Source organism: Hemitrygon akajei, chromosome 16 (genome assembly GCF_048418815.1).
Source record: "Hemitrygon akajei chromosome 16, sHemAka1.3, whole genome shotgun sequence".
NCBI classification, from domain to species: domain Eukaryota; kingdom Metazoa; phylum Chordata; class Chondrichthyes; order Myliobatiformes; family Dasyatidae; genus Hemitrygon; species Hemitrygon akajei.
In genome coordinates, this window is record NC_133139.1 from 75,727,532 (window position 1) to 75,748,261 (window position 20,730).

Sequence of the window (20,730 nt, forward strand, 5' to 3'; positions counted from 1 at the left end):
CTTCGCAGTGTTCTGCTCCAGCCATTGATTGGGCTTCTGGAATGTCTGAACGGCATCAAATTTTCAATTGACATCCAATGTTGCAAATCCTAGGGAATAGTAAAGTGGATGTGCTGTATATAGGCTAGTGATTTAATAGTCTTCCCTGTAGTCAGCGATTTTGCAAATTCAGATAACTCAGTGATTACGGTGGTCGGAGCTATGATAATCCATGGTATAACAGAATATGATGTGATGAATGTGGATAATTAATTTTGTATCTAGAATGGGCACAGAAGCTAATGCCTTATATTGGATAGGACTTCTTTCTCATAATGCAGAAAGTGTCTTTACCAACTGTACGCCACTTCATTTGCTAGGCACTGCTATTTCATTTAGTGTTATAAACTTGAAATAATTATTGTCTTTAAACTGAGTGAAACAGAATGTGGGAGCTAAAATCAACATCCTTTTACTGGAAAAGAAACTTAACATTAGACTGAGAGAGAAGAACTTCATATTAAATTTCTGTTTCTCAGAACAGCATTGGAAGTGTCTCCAAGCTGACCAAGATTAATTTGCTGTGCGCTTTGCATGAGACAATTTCCCATCCTAGAATGTATCAAACATCCATCATTCTTTGTGAAAATACTGCCTTCTAACGATGTGAAATATTCCAACAGCAGCCAAGCTCTAATTCTATTTAATGTTGTGTACTGTGAGTACATTGTGAATGCTATCATGCTGTATGGAGTGCAGTAACAAATCAGTTTGATTTACTTCAAAATGCAGGGAATTGTTTTTATTATTTTGTGTACTGCAGATTCAAAGCTTTTACAGACATCACATATAAAAATGAATCAGCATGAACATGTGGATTTATTGTATGTCTGAGAAAGAATAGTACAGGAGGAGGTCAGCAGGCCAATCCGGGTGACTCCCATCGGAACACAGCAACCAATTCAATCCTAATTACAAGATACATGCTGTACCACTTGCCCAGCATATTAGAATAGGGTTAGGGTTAGGGTTCAAAGATGCTGTGATTCCAAAAGATTCAGATGGTGAGTTCCAGGTTAAATCTCAGCATCACAATGGTATCGTGTTCTACCCCCCCCCCCCCCCCCACTAACTGCATTAAACTCACCAACTCAGCTTGGTAAAATAGTAACACACACAACATGCTGGTGGAACACAGCAGGCCAGGCAGCATCTATAGGGAGAAGCGCTGTCGACATTTCGGGCTGAGACCCTTCGTAATAGTGATGGCACTCATTTTCCTTTGTAATAGTGATGGCACTCATTCCTGCTCCCTGACACTCACGGACCTCTGGCCCACTGCTCGTGTATTCCACAGTGAAGAATGATGCTAAGTACCCATTAAGCTTATATGCCGTTTCTTTGGCCCCCACTACTACTTCATCAACATCGTTTTCAAGTGGTCCAGTATCAACTCACACTCCCCTTTCCTCTTCCTATATCTGAAAAAAAATGTTTTGTATCCTGCTTTAAATTATTGGGTAGTCTGCCATAATTTTCCTCTGTTGTCTTTTGTCTTTTTAGTTGCCTTTTATTGGATTTTAAGAGCTTCCCAAATCAGCTAGCTTCCCACTCACGTTTGCTACCAGATATGCCCTTTCCATGGCTCCAATGCAGTTCTCCCCTTCCTTTCTCAGCCATAGCTGCTTACCTGTTCTATTTGAGAACTACTTCTTCTGTGGTATATATCTATCCTACGCCTTGTGATTTATTGCGAGAAACTTCAGCCATCTATGCTATGCCATCATCCCCGTCAGTATCCTCCTCTAAACCTCCTGGGCTACCTCCTCTCTCGTGCCTCTGTAATTCCCTTTATTCCATTGCAGGCACATGTGAATTATGTTTCCCCCGCAAATTACACCATGAAATCAATCATATAATGATTACTGCCTCCTAGATGTTCCTTTAAATTAGGCTTGCTAAAACGTTCTGGGTTACTACACAACACTCAATCTAAAATAGCCTTTCAACAAGTAGGCTGAAGTACAAGCTGCTCTACAAGGCCACTTCCTAGGCATCCAACAAATTCCCACACTTGCGATTCGACGCCAAACGGAATTTCCCAATTCCCTTGCACATTGAGGTCCCCCATTAAAATTGTGTCATTACCCTTTTTACATGACTTTTCCAGCTCCCTTCAGAATCTCAACTCCACATCTTGGCTACTATTCAGGGGATTATATATGAGTCCCATATTCTTTTTTACCCATGCAATTTCTTAAATCCACCTACAAAGATTCAACATTCTCTGTCACCTTCACATAAAGGTGTAATTCCATCGTGTACCAACAGAGCCTCACCACTGCTTGCCATCTTTCCTGGCCTTCCAATGCAAAGTATGTGCTTTCATTTTAAGTTCCCAACTATGACCTTCTTTCAGTCACGATTCAGTGATGCCACAACGTCATTCCGATCAATGCCTAATTCCGCTAATTAGGTCGTGGGAGTGTAGAACGAGCTGCCAGCGCAAGAAGTGCTTGCAAGCTTAATTTAAACGTTCAAGAGAAGTTTGTATTGATACGTGGATGAGGTAGGGGAGCCATGGTCCCGATGTAGGTCAATGAGAGTAGGCAGATTATATGGCTCTGCACGCTCTGGATGGACTGTAAGCTATGTTTGGTGCTAGACTTTTCTATGAATCTTTGACATAATTCTACCCTCTTTAATCCACAGCCTGTGACCTTCTTGTTACTATGTGCAACATCATCCTACTTCAACACCGAAGACAGCACACGGGTCCACATTATTTTGCTCCATTGCTGCGCATCACAACTTCCACATTTTACCACTTGATGCCCCTTCCATTCGTCAAGACGTCCCACTTCTCCACTTTGAAAAAAATATTTCCTATCATGTGATGAAACCCTGCCGGTGTGTTACTTAATCACTCCATCACAAATCTGACACCACGCAGCAGTCAGCATCGTGACGTCACCTTTATGTTCCTTCAGAACATCCTTACCAAATTGTCCATTTCCGCCGACCGTGTAATCTTGCTATCACGCATCAATGTTGTGAAGTGTCATTCTCCTGATGTTACTCATAATCCCCTCACACCTTGCACTCTTATTCTTTTGTGATATGAAGTCTTCAGGATTATGCTTTCTATTGATATTAAATGTTGCAAATCCCAGGGAATAGCAACGTAGATGTGCTGTCCAGAGGCCAGCGATTTGAATTGTATTACTTGCAGTCTACAATCTCGCAGATTAAGTTCACTCTTGTGATTAGCGTGGTCAGAAATATGATCATTCATGGTATAACAGAGTTTGGTGCAATTAACTGTGGGTCATTAATTTTGTTTCTAGGATGATGCAGAAGCCATCGCCCTATTTTGGACAGGACTTATTGTTCATAATGCATAAAACGGCTATATGGACTGTGCGCCCACGTTTCATTTGGTTGGCACTGCTATTGTATTCAATGTTATAAACTAGGAATTATTCCTGTCCTTAAACCGTGCTAAACAGAATGGGAGAGGTAAAATCTACTTCCATGGGTTAAGAGTCAAAGGTGAAAAGCGGAAAGGAAGAATGAGGGGAAACATCTTCACTCAGACGGTTGTGAGAGTGTAGAATGAGCTATCAGGGGGAGTGGTGCATGGGAGCTACATTTGAAATTTTAAGAGAAGCTTGCATTGGTCATAGATGGGTGAGGTACGGAGGGCTGTCTACTCCAAGTGCTGATTGATGGGAATAGGCAGATACCGTGGTTCAGCACGGTCTAGATGGACTGAAGTGTCATTTTTGGCGCTGTACTTTGCTATGGTTCTGATTTGCTTGCGATTTAAAGCTGCAGTATGTAGATACTTCTCACTCAGGGTGTTGAATCTTCGGATTTCTCTACTTCAGAGAAAATTGCAAGAACCATCAAATAATTTTTATGCAAGTACATAAATTATTGGAAGATAAGGAAAACTTGGGCTATGAGAAATGGCAAAAGTTGATTTCAGGCCTGGTGCAGGTCAGCTCTGCTCTGTTGAATGGCGGTGAAAATTTAAGCAAATATGTAGACACTCTTGTTTCTAAATCCTTAGGTTTTAAGGCTTTTATGGTCATAACTTCTGTCATCTACACATTGATCCACTTGACTTGTATATGAGTCGGTTGTAGTGACACAGGGCTTTTGAGTTTCTGAATTATTTGACCATATAGGTGGTCAAACGGTCTACCGAGTCTGTAGACTGCTGAATTCACGGAAATTAACGGAACATCTACGATATTTGGTAGACCGCGAGGGATATAGTACTGTGTTACGCTGTTGGGTACCAGGGATACTTTGAATCCTGATGTTATTTCAGAATTGCATCGTTTACACCTAGATATTCCTGGTCCATTAGGAGCCGACTGTAGGGAAAGGGCTTCTGTCACAATTTTGGGTAGTATGTAGTATACTGTGGGAACTGAGTGTTTTTGTATTCATCATTTTGTTTTGTATTATCTGCATTTTATTGATTATACTCATCATGTATGATTGCGCTTTCGGCTTTTATGATGTGTTATAGTTAGATCTTCCTAGTTTATATTTACATTGCACACGTCCTTTGATAATTCTCCTCAAGTTTTTTCGGGTGTATAATTAAGTATCCTTGAACTGTTATCCTTTTCAGAATGGTTACTTTAAACTTGTCAGCTGTCTGGGGTCTAATGAGGTATACACATGACCTGGATTGCATTTCAAGAGGTAGTGCTAACCCTCGGTATTCTTATTCGATGGTCCTGACCCTTGTCGAGTAATGTTCAGGCCGAGTTATTGTGAGTTATCCAAGACCATAAGACCATAAAATATAGGAGCTGGAATAGGCCATTCAGGCCATCAATTCTGACCTGCCATTCAATCATGGGCTGATCCAATTGTTTCAGTCATCCCCACTCACCTATCTTCTCCCGAAAACCTCAGATACCCTGGATAACTAAGTACCTATCTATCGCAGCCTTTAATACACACAATGACTTGACCTCCACAGCTGCTCATGGTAGCAAACTCTGTCTTAAGTAATTTCTCTGCATTTCCTTTTTAAATGGATGTCTTTCAAGGTTCTATTATGCATTCTTGTCCTAAACTCCCCTACCATGAGAAATAACTTTGCCACATCTAATCTGTTCAGACTTTTCAACATTCAGAATTGTTCTATGAGATCCTCCTCATTCTCTTGAACTGCAGGGAATACAACCCAAGAGCTGCCAGACTTTCTTCATACGGTAACACATTCGTTCCTGGAATAATTCTCATTAATCTTCTCTGAACCTTCCCTAATGTTAGTATATCCTTTAAAAATAAGGAACCCAAAACTGCACACAATACTCCAAGTGCAGTCTCACGAGTGCCTTAAATTCTATACCTCCAGAAATGAATGCCAACATTGCAGTCGCCTTCTTCTCCATCGATTCAACCTGAAGGTTAAACTGTAGAGGGTCTCTCAATCCCCTTCTCTATATTTTGAATTCTCTCCCCATCTGACTAAAAAGCTACTCGTTTATTTGTTCACCAAAGTATTTCATTTGCCATTTATTTGCCCAATCCCCCAAACTATCTAACTCTCTCTAAAGTTTCTCTGTTTTCTCAACACCACCCGCTACTCCAGCTATTTTGTATCATGGGTAAGTTTAGCTACAATCCAATAACCAAGTGTCCAAATAATTGTCATACATTGTAAAAAGCACCAGTTGCAACAACGACCCCTGTGGAATTCTACTAGTAACTGGTCTCCAGCCAGAATAGGATCCCTAATTCCTACTCATTGTTTTCTGCCGATCACTCAATGCTCCACCCATGCTAGTAATTTCCCTGTAATGCCATGGGCTCATATCTTGCTAAGGAGCCTCATGTGCGACACCTTGTCAAAGGCCTCCTGAAAATCCAAGTACACAACATCCCATCCACTGTAGCCCCTTTGTCTACCCTGCTTGTAATTTCCTCAAAAAATTGCAGCAGGTTAGTCAGACAGGATTTTCCTTTCAGGAAACCATGCTGACTATCTTGTCATGAGCCTCCAGGTACATCTCAATCTCATTCTTAACAATCGATTCCAACAACTTCCCAACCACTGATGTCAGGCTAACAGGTCTATAATTTATTTTCCACTGGCTCACTCCCTTCTTAAACAGCGATGTAAAATATGCAATTTTACAGTCATAGGGTACAATTCCAGGATCTATCGCTTCTTGAAAGATCATTGCAATGCCTCTACAATCTCTCTTGTTACTTCCTTTAAAACCCGAGGATACATTCCATCAGGTTCAGGAGATTTATCCACCTTGTAAGCTCCACTGTTTTCCTTTGTCTTTTTAGTTAATTAAATACCTAAGGTTGTTTAACACTTCCGACTATATTTGTGATCCTTCATTTGGATTTGCAGTGTGTCACTTCCTGTCCTTTTACATTGTAGGACAGCTGAATTGGACTGTGATATGAATGTATTTTACATTGACTCCGTCAGTTTTATACTATTTTCACTCTTGTGAAAGGAAATCTTGTCAGATTCTTTCAAACTTTCTGATGCAAAATAAGGGAAAGCGTATTTGGCCAAATATTTCCTAATGTCTTACTTTAATTCCGAACGGAACAGTGTATTGTGTTAACAGCTTCTCACGCTGACTGATTCAATATCTGACAAATGTAGGTGTGCTCCAAATACATTTCAGATTTAGCTTTATTTTCAATCACATTGATGATGATTATCATTCGTCAAATCATTCAAGTCTGAAGAAATAATGAGCTAGCTGACAAATAAAACCGCACGATCTAACCTGATATCCACATTTAGTTGCAGGAAACCAGGGGAAGACCCTTAGTGTCTTCGCTAAACTTCAAGATGAGATTTCGCAGTTGAATATGAGTAAGTTTAATATATATAAGACAAAATATCATGTCCAATTTTAAATTTGGAAACGATATGAATGTTGATAAGAGGCAAGGGGGTGTAGATTGCTAAAATTGTTTCAGCTAATCCTATTTATGTCCCAAACTCCAAAGTCAAACCCAATCCTGCTTATTTACTTATCTCTTGGAAAATGTTCTTACTCTATGCCTTCAGCAGTTGGCAATTCACATCACACCTTGACCTTGAATTAAAATAGTGCGAAAACAATAAAATAAAAGATAAATGTTAGGAATTACGACGTGTTAAACAATTCTGGTCGAAGTAGAAGAATAAATGTGCAGGGCCATTCATCAGAATTCTGAAAGAGAGAGGAGAATAAACAGATTAATTCGAAGTTCCAGAGAAACAGGAGAAGCGATCTTGAGTCCGAAAGTACTGCCCCATGATCAGGATATCGGGAAGTTGTGCCATTAATATGTTTGTCAATATGTTAATCTAGAAAAAGAGCTTTGATCAGCGACAGAACCGGACATCGGAAGTATTGAGAGAAGGAAATTTCAGTCAGGTCCTCTGCCCCAGTAAGTAAGTCGGCAGTGTACAGTGTAAAGGAGCTTTGAGCAGCGACGAAAACGAAAATCGAAAGTTTTGAAAGGAGGGGACTTCTCTCAGGTCCACTAACCTAACAGAAATGCCAGCAGAGGGTTGCCAAAGCAAAAAAGAGCTTTGACTAGCGAACAATCGGCGGTTAGGGATGATTGTCATGACCAAATTAAAGAAGGTCAGGGGCATGCTCACTGTCGCACCAGCTGTTATCTGAGTGGACGGCTTCAGAATGGTTTGATTGCAGCTTTAGCTCTTCGAGGCGAAAACAAGCTTGAGTCAGAGGAAGCAAAGTATTAAAAACTCAAGATTAAGTTTCATTTCCTTCACTCCTTTATCTATGCTTAGGTAGGATAGTAGAGATGCCAGACAGGACAGTGGAACGCTCCTGTTGTTGAATGTAGAGAGTCAGAGAGACCACCAGAATCCTCTCCGATCACATCCGTGTGAACAGCATCCAATTTCAGCTTCTCACAATCTGCATTAAGGAATTGGATCATGAACTGGATGAACTCTGTATCATGTGGGAGGCTGAAGAGATGACAGATAGAGCATGTAGAGAGGTAGTGACTCCCTAGGTGCAGAACACGGGAGATTGGGTGAGAGTCGGGAAGGGGTAGGAGGTTAAGGAACCAGTGCATAATACCCCTGTGGTCATCGGAATCAACAACATATATCAGTTATGATACTGTCGGGGTTGGGGGGTAGACATAACAGACGAAAGTCACAGTGGTCGGCTATCTAGGACTGAGTCTGGATCTGCCAATCAGCATTGAAGGGGAGAGAATAGGCATGTTATCGTGATAGGAGATTTGTTTGTTAGGGGAACAGTTAGGAGGCTCTGTGGGCGTGAGCGAGATTCGCGGATGGTATTTTGTCTGCCAGGTGCGAGTGTCCAAGCTATCTCCGATCGAATCCTTAGGATTCTTAAGTGGAAAGGTGAACAGCCAGAAATCGTCGGCCATGTTGATAGAAATGCCATGGGTAAGACGAGTAATGACTGTATAGTGTTTTCACGGAATTAGGTGCTAAATTAAAGGGTAGGGCCTTCAGGGTTGTGACCTCAGGATTGCTATCCGTGCCTTGTGCTCAGATGTAGGAAGATTATGCAGTTTAATATGTGGCTAAGGAGTTGGTATAGGAGGGTGGGCGTAAGAGTTATAGATCATTGAGCTCTCTTCCGGGGTATGTGGGACTTGTACAGAGAGGACAGTTTGACTTGAAATGGAGTGGAACTAATATCCTAGCGGGAAGCTTTGTTAATGTTGCATGATTGGATTTAAACCAGAGCTGCAGGGGCATGGGAACCAGAGTGCCAGAACAGTTTGTGGACAGGACGTGGAGGAAAATGTTGGAAAGTACTCAAACAAAGTTAGCAAACGAAATGTTGAGCGTGGTGCGACTAGTGTCCTGAGATGCACATTATCTCATTGCAAGAAGTATCAAAGGAAGGACAGATGATAGTGCTGAAGATGAGTTAGCTGGTTTACAAACAGAGGCTATGTGTAGTTTTTGCATCACATTTCAGGAGGGCTGGAATATAACAGCAACGATGTAATGTTGGGATTTTATAAAACACTGCTGGGACCTGAATTGGAGTTTTAGATGCAGCTGTAGGTCACTTATCTTCGAAAAGATGTACTGAAATTGGAGAGGGTTCAAAGGGCGTTGACGAAAATAAGTCAGGATTGAATGGCTTGTGTCATATGTAGAGCACCCAATGTGCAGAGGGGAATAAAAGCAAATCTTGCAAACATTTTGCCAAGGTTTTGCCCTGTGGCACTAGCAAAACGAAGTTTCATATAGCTGTATACATCTGCTTGGCTGAAAGGCAGTAAATTTGATCTTGAACTTGAAGAATGCCTCCGCCTGTCCTTTTCAGGTTTTCAGTTCAGAATATTACATCATAATGGGCCTGACTGTCTCACTCGCTGACGGATTCAATATCTGACTGAGATGTGCGTAACACATGGTTCAACTTTTATATTATGTTCCATTATACTGATGAAGATTATCAGACTTCTTTAAATCATTGTCGTCTGAAGAAAGATGATCTACATGTGAACTAAAACCCCATGATCTGATGTGTTGCCCTTTCAGCTATAAGAAACTCCGAGCAGACCCTGAGCTCCATCGCCAAAATTCAGGACGAGATATCGCAGCTGAGTAAGAGTAAGTTTAATAATTATCATTGTTGTTATGTCGCATTTTAATACACAAAACTATATATGTGTTGATTTGGTGCGGAGCAGCGTCAATTGCTGAAGTTACTTCGCCGACTTGTACATGTATCCGAACTGCAGTATCCAGACCAATCCTGCTCATTTGATTATCTTCCAGACACTTATCTCATTCTTTACTTTCAACAGTAGCTACATCACATCACTCCACAAATGCACTGGGTTGAAGCTGAAGAGAGATAGAGCTGAAAATTATAAATGAAAGCTGATTTTTTTAGAAATTGAAATAGAGAAATGTCAATCATTTTTGGTGGAACTAGAAACAATGTTGATGAGGACCATTCATCAGTTCTGCAAAATAAGAGAGGGGCACACACAAATTCATTCTAGTTTGCAAAGAACCAGGAGGAGTGATGTTGAGGTTCAAATATCTTCCGCAATGGATTGAATTCTGCCATGGCTAGGGCTATTGGAAGACGTCATTAATACGTTTGCCCATGTGTTAATTTATCTCTTAATTGCAGTAAGCGGGTAGACAAAATGTGGGCACAGAATATAAAATGCTGCGAAATGTAGAGCTAGTGGATATTTTTAAAGATCAACACGTCCCAAATACTTTTATTATGGTACGTACAGAAAATAATTGTACAATATTAAAACAAAGCAAATAACCTTCATAATTGAAGTGCACGGAAGTGAGTACACAGCCTGAAGTCAGTCATCACTGCAGACAATCCAAGCGCATGTTACGTACATACCATAGCCTCAGTTCAGCACAGAAACGAGTGACTCTGGAAGGCAGCGAGCGGCACCCCGGCCGTTTCCTTTCCTCCCGCCTCGACACCGACTGACACATCAAACTTTTCAAGCTGTCCTGGTGCTTATATCGGCCAAACAACGTGGCTTTCTTCGGTCTCAGATCCGGTATTTGACGCATCTGTAGGATCTTGTGTCCAGGACCTTTCATCTCGACTGGGCCTGTGCCTGACTTTTCTAACTGGCCCGACGCTTAAGTTGGTCAAAGATCGGCTGATTCCTCACTCTCAGGTCCTACCGCTTCGTATCGCCTCCATGTCCGCTCTAGCCATACATTGGTCCGTCGCCCGCTCACGCGTCTGTGCTCTGCGGCCTTGATTCGCCCCGTATACACCACATGCTTGAATTCACTATGAATTCGGCTATTAATTGCAGTAATTGTTTTGGATTGTTTGATTCATAACTTACTGAATAGTTTGGATTGCTGCCACCATGTTATCCCTGTTCTTCACCAGCGCCATCTAAACACGGAAGACAAGTTAGCCAGCCTGTAAAATGGAGACAGAAAGACTGAGTTAAATTCACAGATGATGTGCCGATAATTAAGATAAATAGAAAGCACGTTTGCTGTCAGCCATTGTAAATTATGCAATTTAATCTGAAAGGTTAAATTTTTCCATACAGCGTACAGTCCTGTTATCTTGTTATCACTTTCTAATATTTCTGATCTTTCAGGAGGTGCGAAGCTGGTGAGTCCGAATGGGCGGAACACGCCGAATCTCTCTAGCCGCCTGGTAATGTCATATATCTGCAGCAAATTGCTTTTAAGTTTCCTCAGGCTATCCGATCTCCAGAAGTACTATTTCGCAGTCCTTGCAAATGTTGGTGAATCTCCGCTGCAGACATCTTTGTTCTGCAGACCGTCGGACAGGTCGTGTGCAGAAGTAGATACGAAGCCTAAACAATATTTTAATTGGAAAATTCCAGCAGTGTCACCACATTCCACATACTTTGTCAAGCTGATAACGTTCTAGAGTATTTAAGGAATGGCCGAGGCAAACCACTTCAATATTGCCTTTTCGAGTCACAAGTCCTTCTTTCAATTTTAGTGTCACTGGCGGAAGAGCAGCGCTACTAGCAGTGCGCAGATACTGAGAGCTTGCCGAATCACAGAGCTGCGTCAATAAATAGTAGTTATAGTACAGGAAAAGGGCAATCAGTTCATCATATCAAGAATATCTGTGCCGTCTTCGCTGTTAAAATAGTCGCAGATACTGCTGGTGCGATGTGCAGTTTCGGAAAATAATTAAAATACCACTCGCATGACGTGTAAGACGGGAAAATAGTTACGAATTGAAACAAGGGGAAGCGCACCCCATTTCTCTAGCAGGATAACTCCTTATGACTCATAAACTAAATCTGAATCTGCTACAAAACAGATTTCAATGACTGCATCTCGGACTTCCATTTCTCCTTTTAGTTGTTTACATTGGCTCAACATTTTCTCTGCTTCGGCAGAGATTCTACATCTTTATTTTTAAACGGCAGAAACGATTATTCACTGTTTCTGTATAAATGGACACCGCATGCTGAGCTATAGAGTAAGAGCAAAGGATGTTTTCTAATTGGAGAAGAACCAGAGAAAACGTATGGAAAGAGCATTTCTTGAATCAACCTCGTGGTATATTAGTGCCTTAACAAAGAGCCACAGAAATCTTATTAGCGGGATGGAGAAGGATAGTTTAACTTATTCCAGCGACATTAAGTCGCGCAAACATCGAATGTCACTATAGAAAAAGAGGCACAGGCCCATCCTATCAATGACGATCGAAAAATTTCCAACATATCAAATCTAAATTTGCAACAAAACGCCACTTCACTTGAAACGCGTGGCAGAGGGTTGTTATAATAGTTTGAACGTTTATGGCTTTTTCTTCAGTTTTAAATGTAGATTTATCACCGCACTATAGTATGCACAAGAAGCCTGCCTCCTCAAATCCCCCAAATTGCTTGAAATATTCTCCTCTTAACCGTTTTTTTTTTGTTGTTGCCCTACTCCACTCCACCTGGTGTGGCAGACTCTCAATATTTTTCTCGAGTGCCCGTCACAGCTCTTATACTCTCCGTGAAAATATCTTGTTAATTTTCCTTTTATTGCAAAAAGCAGCCTTTGCGACCTTCAAAGATGCAATTTCCATATCCGAACAATAGCGTCCAGAAACAGCTGGCCATCCGTTTCAATTACTATCATATTACCTATCATACAGTGAACAATATTTTGTACGCAACCACGAGTTGTCCAATTCTTGCAATGTGCTTCCCCTGCAAGATGCCTGTTGTTACAAATGTCCTACTGCCTAATAATGATGAAGAAATATTTTGGATAGCAGACCATTTCCCTTTAGGACTAGATGACTATATGCGGGTGAACATTTATTTTCCATTTCAGATACAGCAACGTCAATCGCTGGTGTGAAGAATGAGCTTTCTCAGTGGAAGAGTAATGGTGAGTGTAAAACTACAATTTGCTGAATTGCTGTACATACAGATGGTTCACATCCTGCATTTGTTTTCCCAAGTTCCGCCGTCAGTTCGGGCTTGAACTGATTTCTAATATGGAGGACATTGTGTTCACCTGTGGATAATGGAAGAAAAGAGAGATAATTCGAAAGTGTCAGTTGCACTACAATGTTTATTCTATCACGTCCCACCTCACTGAACCCCATCCACCCGATCGAAATAGCTGCTCCCTTGCCCCTGCCCTATTCAGGACGTTACTTTGAACTCTTTGTGTGACAATGTTGCCCGCAATTGGCTCTCAGTCATATCCCACGTGTGCACCTCCTGCGAGTCAGCAACGTTGGGAAGTTTCGCCGCGAACTATCAGGCTTTCCTTCATCCACCATTAACACTGCCCTCACCCGCATTTCTTCCATTTCATGCACGTCTGTCTCAACCCATCCTCCCGCCAACCCACCAGGGAGAGGGTTTCTCGTGTCCTCACCTAGCACCCCATTAGTCTCCACGTCCTACACATAATTCTCTGTAACTACCGAATCTCGTACGGGATCCCACCACCAAGCACATCCTTCCCTAACACCACCCAGCCTACTGTCCATTCTCCTCAGAAATTGCCCCTATGCGGCTCCATTTCTAAATCATCTCTCTCCACTTATCCCCCTCCTGGAACTTACTCTTCCAACCGGAACAAGTGCCACACTTGCCTCTACACCTCTTTTCACACTACCATTCCGGACTGCAAGCAGCCCTTCCAGGTGGTGTGACACTTCAGCTGTGAATCTATTGCGGTCATCTGCTTGATCAGGTGCTCCCGCTGCGGACTCCTGTACATTGGTATAGCCCGGCATAGTTTGGCAGACCACTTCACCAAGCACCTTTGCTCAGTCCATCAGAAAAAGTCGAATCTCCCTGTATTCACCCATTTTAAATCTCATTCCAATTCCCACTCAGACATGACAGTCCATGGCCTCCTCTACTTCCATTTTGCGGCCACACTCAGGTTGTAGGAACAACACCGTGTGTTCCTTCTGTGTACCCTCCAACCTGATGGCATGAAAATCAATTTCTTGAACATCCGGCAATTGCACCCCCACCCACTTCATCATTCCCCATTCTTGTTTCACTCGCTTCACCTTTTCCTTACCACTCCATCACCACCTTCTAGTGCCCCTCCTTCTTCTGTTTCTTTTATGGACTGTTTCTTTATGCCCCTCTCTGATGAGACTGCCCCTCCTCTTGCCCTTTATCTCCTTCATCAATAAACTTCCCAGTGTTTTACTCACCCCTCCCAATCCCCTGGTTTCCCCATCACATGCCACCTGGTACATCTTTCTTCTCTCTCTGCACCTTCTTCTGTGACTTCACGGTGTTTATTCTAGTCTTGATGAAGGGTCTCGGTCCGAAAAGTTCACTGTTAATTCTTTCTCACAGATAATGCCTGAGCAGCTGTGATCCTCCAGCATGTTGTGTGGTTGCCACGGAAACACGTATCTGGTGCAATAGTGGTTTATGTCTCCACTTTCTTTGAATACGAGAGTTCAATGCGTCTGACTGTCTTTCTCGCTGACTCAGTCAATACCTGATATAACTGTGCGCAACGTAGTTTTACCTGTTATTTTATTATCAATTATATTGTCGACGATTTTCGTCGTTCTTTAAGACACAGACTTGGGATGGATGGGAAGGAAAACAGTAGAATCTGATGTGCTGTCCTCATTCAGTTGCACAGAATTTCACGAAGACCGGCAGTTCCATGACCAAACTTCAGGACGATATTTTGCAGTGGAGTAATAGTAAGTTAATATATATCAGCTAGAAATATATTTCCAGTTTTTAAGCTTGAAACTACATGAATGTTGATCAAGTGCGGAGCAGCGTTGTTTGCTAAAATTGCTTCAGCTACCCCTCCCTATACCACAAACATCATACTCTAACCCTTTTCTGCTCCAAAGTTTCCTGTTCATCTGTATTTCACTTCCCTTCCGACGCCTAATCTACATCTATAGACTCCGACACTTTCCTGTAACCACTAGCTCCAATGTCCATTTCGAAAAAATCACTTGGGCTTCAAACTCCTTTGCCGAAACACCTCGGCTGGATTAACCCCTAAGGCAACTGTACTGGGAGATTGATATGACAACACCCTAGTCCAATACCACCCGATATTCAAAAATGGCAAGTGCCATGGAATTTGTTTGTTTTAATGTAGCACTATATTACACACACACACACACACACACACACACACACACACACACACACACACACACACACACACACACTCACACACACACACACACACACACACACACACACACACACACACACACACACACACACACACACACATACATATCTAATAGCGCAAAAGAGGTGGGGTTGCTGTTGAAGTGTTCGTGCATTCATTTTCTGTTCAGAAATATGACGGCCGAGGGCACAAAACTGTTCGAAGAACCTTGTGTCGTCAGGCTCCTGCTCCTTATCTTCGATGGTAGCAAAGAGTAGAGGACATGTTGTGGGTGATTTGGGTCCTTAATGATGGATGCCGCCTTTCTGAGGCATCATCCATTCAGGGATGTCGTCCTTTCACTCCACAACCGAGTATCCCTGAAACATGTCCATCCATGTATAAGTATCAGAATCAGAATCTGGTTTATATTAATGACACAAATGATGACATTTGTTTTTTATGGTAGTGGTTCATTGCAACATATGGTAATAAAACGATAAATTATAACAAGAAGTATATATTACAATAAATTAAATAAGTAGTGCAAAAAATCAGGGGAGAGTTGCTAAGTGAATGCTCGTAGGTTGTTTGTCTATAATGGTGGAGGGGAACAAACTGTTCCTAAAACGTTGAATGTGTGTCTTCAGGCTACTGTTCCTCTTCCTTGATCGTAACAATGAGAAGTGGGCATGTTCTGGGTGATGGGGGTCCTTAATGATGAAAGCCTCCTTTTTGAGGCATCATCCATTCAGGGATTTCCCCCTTATGGTCTACATTCAAGTATCCCTGAAATATGTCCATTCAAAGAAGGACACTGCCTCAGACGTTAACAGTACTTCAATTTCTTCATAGATCGGCTGCAATGTCCCACAGAATGGATTCGGTTCAGGGAAAGCTGTTATCATTTTTCCTCAAGTATTAAAACCTGGGTAGAGGCCCAGAGACGGTGTGCATCGTTAGATGGCCATCTAGTTGTCATTAACAATGCCGAAGAACAGGTAGGAGATTTTTCTCTTTGAACAGTCAAGCTGACCAGCACCTTCAGATTGCTCATTGCTTTGTGATGGTGTTGAGTTACAAAAGCAGAGAGAAGCCATAAATAACTAAGTGCTGGGCTGTTGCTAGTCACTATCTCGATAAACCTTTGCTACAGATCAATGACAGCTCTTTTCCACTTATTTATACCTTCTTATTTAAACATGTTGCTATTCATTTTTATGTTATGACCTCTGAAAATTGAGTTCACTGGGTTATGAACTGTAACGTTTTAGAAATGAACCAGTAGCAATAGGTTACACATGTAGTCTGGGTTTGATTTTAAAATCACTATCTTTATTATTATCTGCTTATAATATAGTAACTTAAACAAGATAAGCAAAAGTTTACAGAATAATGTGTATATATGTGAGTATATATACGTATTGAGCTTGGGGAAACAAGGTTTGGAGGCTTGAGATGGTAAAGTAGGAAAGTTCAGTAATCCACAGAATAAATGATGGGGGAGAGATATGGTGGCATGCAAAAGCTTGGACATCCCAGGTCAAAATTTTTGTTACTGTGAGTAAAAGATGATCTGATTGCCAAAAGGCATAAAGGTAAAGATAGCACATTTCTTTAATATTTTAAGAAAGATTACCTTTTTTTTTGTAATTTCCATCTTACACTTGCATGGTCAGTAACACCCCCTGTGGCAAGTATCACAGCTTGTAAACTCTTTCCACAGATAGCTAAGATTCCTTCAATTCTTGTTTGGGGGATTTTCACCCTTTCCTCCTTGCAAATGGCTTCTAGTTCTGAGAGATTCTTCAGCCGTCTTGCATGCACTGCTCTTTTGATGTCTATCCACAGATTTTCGATGATGTTTAGTTCGGGGGACTGTGAGGACCATGGCAAAACCTACAGCTTGTGCCTTTTGCAGTAGATCATTGTGGAGGTTGAAGTGTGTTTAGGATCATTATCCTGTTGCAGAAGCCATCCGCTTTTATTTCAATCTTTTTATTAAGTTTCAAATTAGCAAACATAACAATAATAATAATGATACAAAGAGATCGGGATTACATTAATAACGGTTAACATATACAAACACAGATTCCAAGTAGCAAATGTAGCTTAACCTCCCAATATCTTAGTTACTAAACATGAAAAAGATATTTTATGAAGAGAGAAAGAAACCTAAACTAAAAAAACAAACAACAAACAAAGATTGGGCTGCCATATTTCATCATCTAAAATTATAATTTGTCGTTAACTCCGTTCCTCCATACCTGAGCAAAAAAAAAAACTCAAAAAAGGATTCAGAAAGGGTCAACTTAGATCATATGAAAATATTGAATAAATGGCCTCCAAGTTTCTTCAAATTTAACCGAAGGGTCAATAGTACCCCTCCTAATGTTTTCCAAGTTTAAATATGCTATTGTTCGGGAAAACCACTGAAATGTGGTAGGGGGATTGGAAGTTTTCCATTTAAGTAAAATGGATCTTCTGGCTATTAGTGTAGCAAATGCAATTAAACAACAAGCTGATGGGTTTAAATGACTGGAGTCTATGATTGGTAGTCCAAAAATGCAGTAATAAGTTGAGGTTATAAATCAACACGCAAAGCTACTGAAATAATATCAAAAAATCTTTCCAATATACTTTCCAAAGGAGAAGACCAGAACATGTGTGACAAGGAAGCTACTTCAGAATTATATCTATCACAAACAGGATTTATATGGCAATAAAAAGGAGCTAACTTATCCTTGGACATATGAGCCCTATGAACCACTTTAAATTGTATCAAAGCATGCCCGGTACACATTGAATAAATATTAACTAGTTGAAGAATTTTCTCCCATTTATCTGTAGATAAGGATATTTATAGTTTTCTTTCCCACTCATTCTTATTTTTATCAGAAGTAACTAAGTGTATTTTCATAATTAAATCATAAATACATGCTATTAAACTCTTCTGAAATGGATTTAAACTTAATTTTTTTCTGGAAATTCAATTTGATGCGAAATTGGAAAGGTAAATAAAGTGGCATTCAAAGAATTTCTAATCTGTAAATATCTGAAAATGAGTGATCTAGGCAAATTATACTTTGTATTTATAAGACAACTGTTCAAAAGAAATGAAACAATCATCCACGAATAAATCACGAAAACATGTTATTCCCTTTGTTTTCCATAAAAGAAAAGCCTGATCAATTCTAGATGGTTGAAACAAAAAATTAGATATAACAGAACTTGACAGGATAAATCTATTCAATCCAAAAAAATTACAAAATTGAAACCATATTCATACTGTATATTTAATTATTGGATTTATCATTTGTTTATTCTATTTAGTAAGGGCAAAGGGAAGCGCGGCCCGTAAAATAGAAGCCAGTGAAACCCCTGTACAGGCTCCTGCTCGAGGTTCATCCATTGTGGACATTGAGTTTCATCCAGCTCTTGTGTCCAAAACGTTATATATTGAATATTAATTGCTCAATAATAAAATCTATGGTTCGGCAAAGCCAAACCACCTTCCTTTTTTGATTTCTGTAGATATTTCCTACTTAACCTGGGATTTCTATTCCGCCATATATATATATAAAGAAATTTTAGAATCAATACAATAAAAAAAAAGGATTTAGGGATAAAAACGATACCACCTGAAATAGATACAATAATTTAGGTAAAATAATCATCGTAATAGCATTAATTCTACCAATCAAAGATAAGGACATTGGGGACCATTTAGGAAATAGTTGATTAATGATCAATTAAGGGTAAAAAAAAAATTAAATAGATCATTATGCTGCTCAGTAATTTTAACACCTAAATAAATAAAACAATCAGTAGCTAATCTAAATGGTGATTGTCTATAAATTAGAACTTGCATATTTACCGGGAAAAGCACACTCTTATTAAGAGTCAATTTATAACCAGAAAAACTAGTAAACTAAGCAAGTAGTGTTATTACTGCAGGAATGGATTTCTCTGAGTCAGAGATATATAGTAACAGATTATCTGCATATAGTGATACTTTATGCGTCCCACTCCAACAAATAATACTAAATATATTGGGTGAATCACGAAAAGTGACTGTCAAGGGCTCCAGGGCAATATCAAATAGTAAAGGACTTAAAGGACAGCCCTATCTAGTACCTCGGAAAAGGCTATAAAAGGGGATCTCTAATTATTGGTAAGTACAACAGCCAAAGGTGTATGATATATCAATTGAATCCAAGATATAAATTTTGGGCTAAAATTAAATGCCTCAAGTATATTAAATAAATATTCCCATTCAACTCTGTCAAATGCCTTCTCAGCGTCAAGCGAAATAACAGTAGATGAAGTAGTGAAGTACTGTATCCAATGTTCATTAACCCCCCAACATTAAAATATGAACAACGATTTTTAATAAATCCAGTCTGATCCTCGGAGACAATTTGTGGCAATACCTTCACTAATCTAATTGCTAATATTTTGGAAAGGATTTTACAATCCACATTCAACAAAGATATAGGTCTGTATATGCACATTCAGTGAGATCTTTGTCTTATTTAGGAATTAGAGAAATAGATGTTTAATAAAAGGATTGTGTTAATTTAACTACAAATAAAGCATCTTTAAAATTCTACATAAGCAGGGAGAAATTAAATCTGAAAAATGTTTTAAAAATTTGGCTGTATACCCTTCCGGGCCAGGTACTTTACAAGAGATCGTCCAAAAAATTGCTTTCTTTATTTCCTCTTCAGTAATGGATGCATCTAATGCTAAACGTTCATCAGCTGGTAATTTTGGAATATTTAGTTTCCTTAAAAAATCATGCATTATGGTAGGATCATCAGGAACTTCTGATTGATATAAATTGGTATAAAATTCTTGAAAAGATTTATTAATTTCACTATGGTCAACCGTCAAAATACTATCCCATCTACGAACTTTATTAATCTGACGTTTCGCCAAAGCAGCTTTCAATTGGTTAGCCAATAATTTACCCGATTTATCAGCATTTCCATAAAATGTCTCTTACTTTTAAGCAATTGATTTTCAATCGGGGATGTTAATAACAAACTATGTTCCATCTGAAGTTCAACTCTCTCTTTACAAAGCTCCAAACTGGGAGCAATGGAATATTTTTTTAAATCAATTTTTAAATCTTATCAACCAATGTTTGTATTTCACTATCAATTCGTTTTTTTTTTTCAATCCAGCAGAGTATGAAATAATTTGCCCACTGATATATACTTTAAAGGTATTCCATAATATTCCACTGGATATTTCTTCCGTTGAGTTAGATGAAAAGAAAAATGCAATCTGCTCTTTAATGAAATTAACAAAATTTAAATACTGAAGCAAGATAGAGTTAAACCGCCATTGTCTAGTACTAAAAGTTACATCACTGAATTTAACTGATAATTTTAAAGGCACATGATCAGAAATGGAGATTTCATCATACTCACAGGCAGTGAAAGGCAAAACTAAACGAGAATCAAAAACGAAGCAATCGATTCTAGAGTAATTATGATATACATGAGTAAAGAAAGAGATCTCATTATCATTAGGGTATAAAACCTCCAAATTTCAAAAATTCCAACATCAACTAGAAACAAAACTAATAAAATTAGCAG

General features: G+C 39.8%; 1 protein-coding gene across 2 annotated transcripts in view; it reads left to right on the top strand.

Moving 5' to 3' along the window:
* The window catches only part of LOC140740195 (CD209 antigen-like protein C), a 58,311-nt gene that overhangs the window by 18,000 nt on the left and 19,581 nt on the right, over positions 1 to 20,730 (top strand). For both annotated transcript variants that reach the window (XM_073069211.1, XM_073069212.1), the window contains 5 exons: positions 6,785 to 6,856; positions 9,542 to 9,613; positions 12,827 to 12,883; positions 14,619 to 14,690; positions 15,980 to 16,125. In XM_073069211.1, coding sequence (XP_072925312.1) covers positions 6,785 to 6,856; positions 9,542 to 9,613; positions 12,827 to 12,883; positions 14,619 to 14,690; positions 15,980 to 16,125 — 419 coding nt within the window. The remainder of the gene's footprint in view (positions 1 to 6,784; positions 6,857 to 9,541; positions 9,614 to 12,826; positions 12,884 to 14,618; positions 14,691 to 15,979; positions 16,126 to 20,730) is intronic.